The sequence below is a fragment of the Malurus melanocephalus genome, unplaced genomic scaffold (assembly GCF_030028575.1).
Source record: "Malurus melanocephalus ecotype Western Australia unplaced genomic scaffold, MMel_1.1 scaffold_1461, whole genome shotgun sequence".
Lineage (NCBI taxonomy): Eukaryota > Metazoa > Chordata > Aves > Passeriformes > Maluridae > Malurus > Malurus melanocephalus.
In genome coordinates, this window is record NW_026624693.1 from 33,128 (window position 1) to 35,103 (window position 1,976).

Here is a 1,976-nt window from a genome sequence, read left to right on the forward strand (position 1 = left end):
TCCCCATTCCCATCCCCATTCCCCATTCCCCATTCCCAATCCCATTTGGGATTTGGGATCCTCACCTCCCCATTTTGGGGTGTTGCAGCGCAGGAGCCGTGGGCAGTGCAGCTTCCCATTCCCCATTCCCCACTCCTGATCCCATTCCCCATCCCATTTCCCATTCCCAATCCCACTCCCCATTCCCCATTCCCCAACCCCGATCCCATTCCCTATTCCCCATCCCATTCCCAATCCCATTCCCGTTTTTTTCCCCATTCCCGATTCCATTCCCGATCCCATTCCCACCCCATTCCCATTCCCATTCCCATTCCCAATCCCATTCCCCATTCCCCACCCCATTCCCCAATTCCCCATTCCCGAATTCCCCATTCCCCAACCCCGATCCCATTCCCTATTCCCCATCCCATTCCCAATCCCATTCCCTGTTTTTTCCCCATTCCCGATCCCATTCCCGATCCCATTCCCACCCCATTCCCATTCCCATTCCCATTCCCATTCCCATTCCCATTCCCACCCCATTCCCAATCCCATTCCCCACCCCATTCCTGATCCCATTCCCAATCCCATTCCCATTCCCACCCCATTCCCAATCCCATTCCCATCCCCATTCCCATTCCTATTTGGGATTTGGGATCCTCACCTCCCCATTTTGGGCTGTTGCAGCGCAGGAGCCGCGGGCGGTGCAGCTTCCCATTCCCACCCCATCCCATTCCCCATTCCCATTCCCCATTCCCATTCCTACCCCATTCCCCATTCCCCACCCCACTCTTGATCCCATTCCTGATCCCATTCTCGATCCCATTCCCCATCCCATTCCCCATTCCCATTCCCACCCCACTTCCACCCCATTCCCATTCCCCATTCCCCATTCCCCATTCCCCATTCCCATTCCCCATCCCATTCTCCAATCCCATTCCCCATTCCCCACCCCATTCCCATTTGGGATTTGGGATCCTCACCTCCCCATTTTGTGCTGTTGCAGTGCAGGAGCCGCCTCAGCTGCTGCCGTCACAGGGACAGGGAACACCCGACCCTTCCCGAGCCATCCCCGCTCTGCTCCTGGAAAAAACCATAGCCCTGCTCATCCCTCGGGAAAATCCTTGGAAATTCCTCGGGAAATTCCTCGGAAATTCCTTGGGAAGTTCCTCAGAAAATCCCTCAGAAATTCCTTGGGAAATTCCTCAGAAAATCCCTCAGAAATTCCTTGGGAAATTCCTCGGGAAATTCCTTGGAAATTCCTTGGGAAATTCCTCGGAAAATCCCTCGGAAATTCCTTGGGAAATTCCTCGGAAAATCCCTCAGAAATTCCTTGGGAAGTTCCTCGGGAAATTCCTCTGGAAATTCCTCGGGAAATTCCTTGGAAATTCCTTGGGAAATTCCTCGGGAAATTCCTTGGAAACTCCTTGGGAAATTCCTCGGGAAATCCCTTGGAAAATTCCTCGGAAATTCCTTGGGAAATTCCTCTGGAAATTCCTCGGGAAATTCCTCGGGGAATTCCGAGGATGGGATCCCATTCCGGGCTGGGATCCTTCCCCTCCCATTCCGTCCTTTCCAGGATGAGAAACACTATTTTGTTTGGGGAATTTTTGTTTGGGGAATTTTATTTGGGGAATACTATTTTGCAACTTTTCAGCCTGTCTGAGCCTTTTCTGGAGCATGTACGTATTTTTCTCTCAATTATTTTATCTAAAAAACATAAATTTCAGTGTTAATTGGGTTTTTACTCTCCCTTCTGCCTCTCCAGTGATGGGGGAGGGAATTTCGTGGGTGCTTTTGGTTTTTGGTCAAGTTAAACCACAACAAACAGCGATGGAAGCACTGAATGAACCAACTCCTCCATTATCGGGACACTCTGGAGAAGAATTCCCAGAAAAACCTCTCCCGGATCCCTGGGAGTGTCCCAGACCCGGCTGGAGCACCCTGGGATGGGGCGGGATCCTGCCCCGGGATCGGGATGGGATGGGATGGGATGG

The 1,976-nt window shown here is 52.1% G+C and overlaps 1 protein-coding gene across 1 annotated transcript in view; it reads right to left on the minus strand.

Annotated features, from left to right (window-relative positions):
* LOC130587016 (ectonucleoside triphosphate diphosphohydrolase 4-like) overlaps positions 1 to 1,101 on the minus strand; it is a 16,615-nt gene extending 15,514 nt beyond the window's left edge. The window contains exon 1 of the mRNA XM_057387965.1: positions 963 to 1,101. Within this exon, the coding sequence (XP_057243948.1) occupies positions 963 to 970 (8 nt within the window). The 5' untranslated portion in view covers positions 971 to 1,101. The remainder of the gene's footprint in view (positions 1 to 962) is intronic.
* Between the last annotated feature and the right edge of the window lie 875 nt (positions 1,102 to 1,976).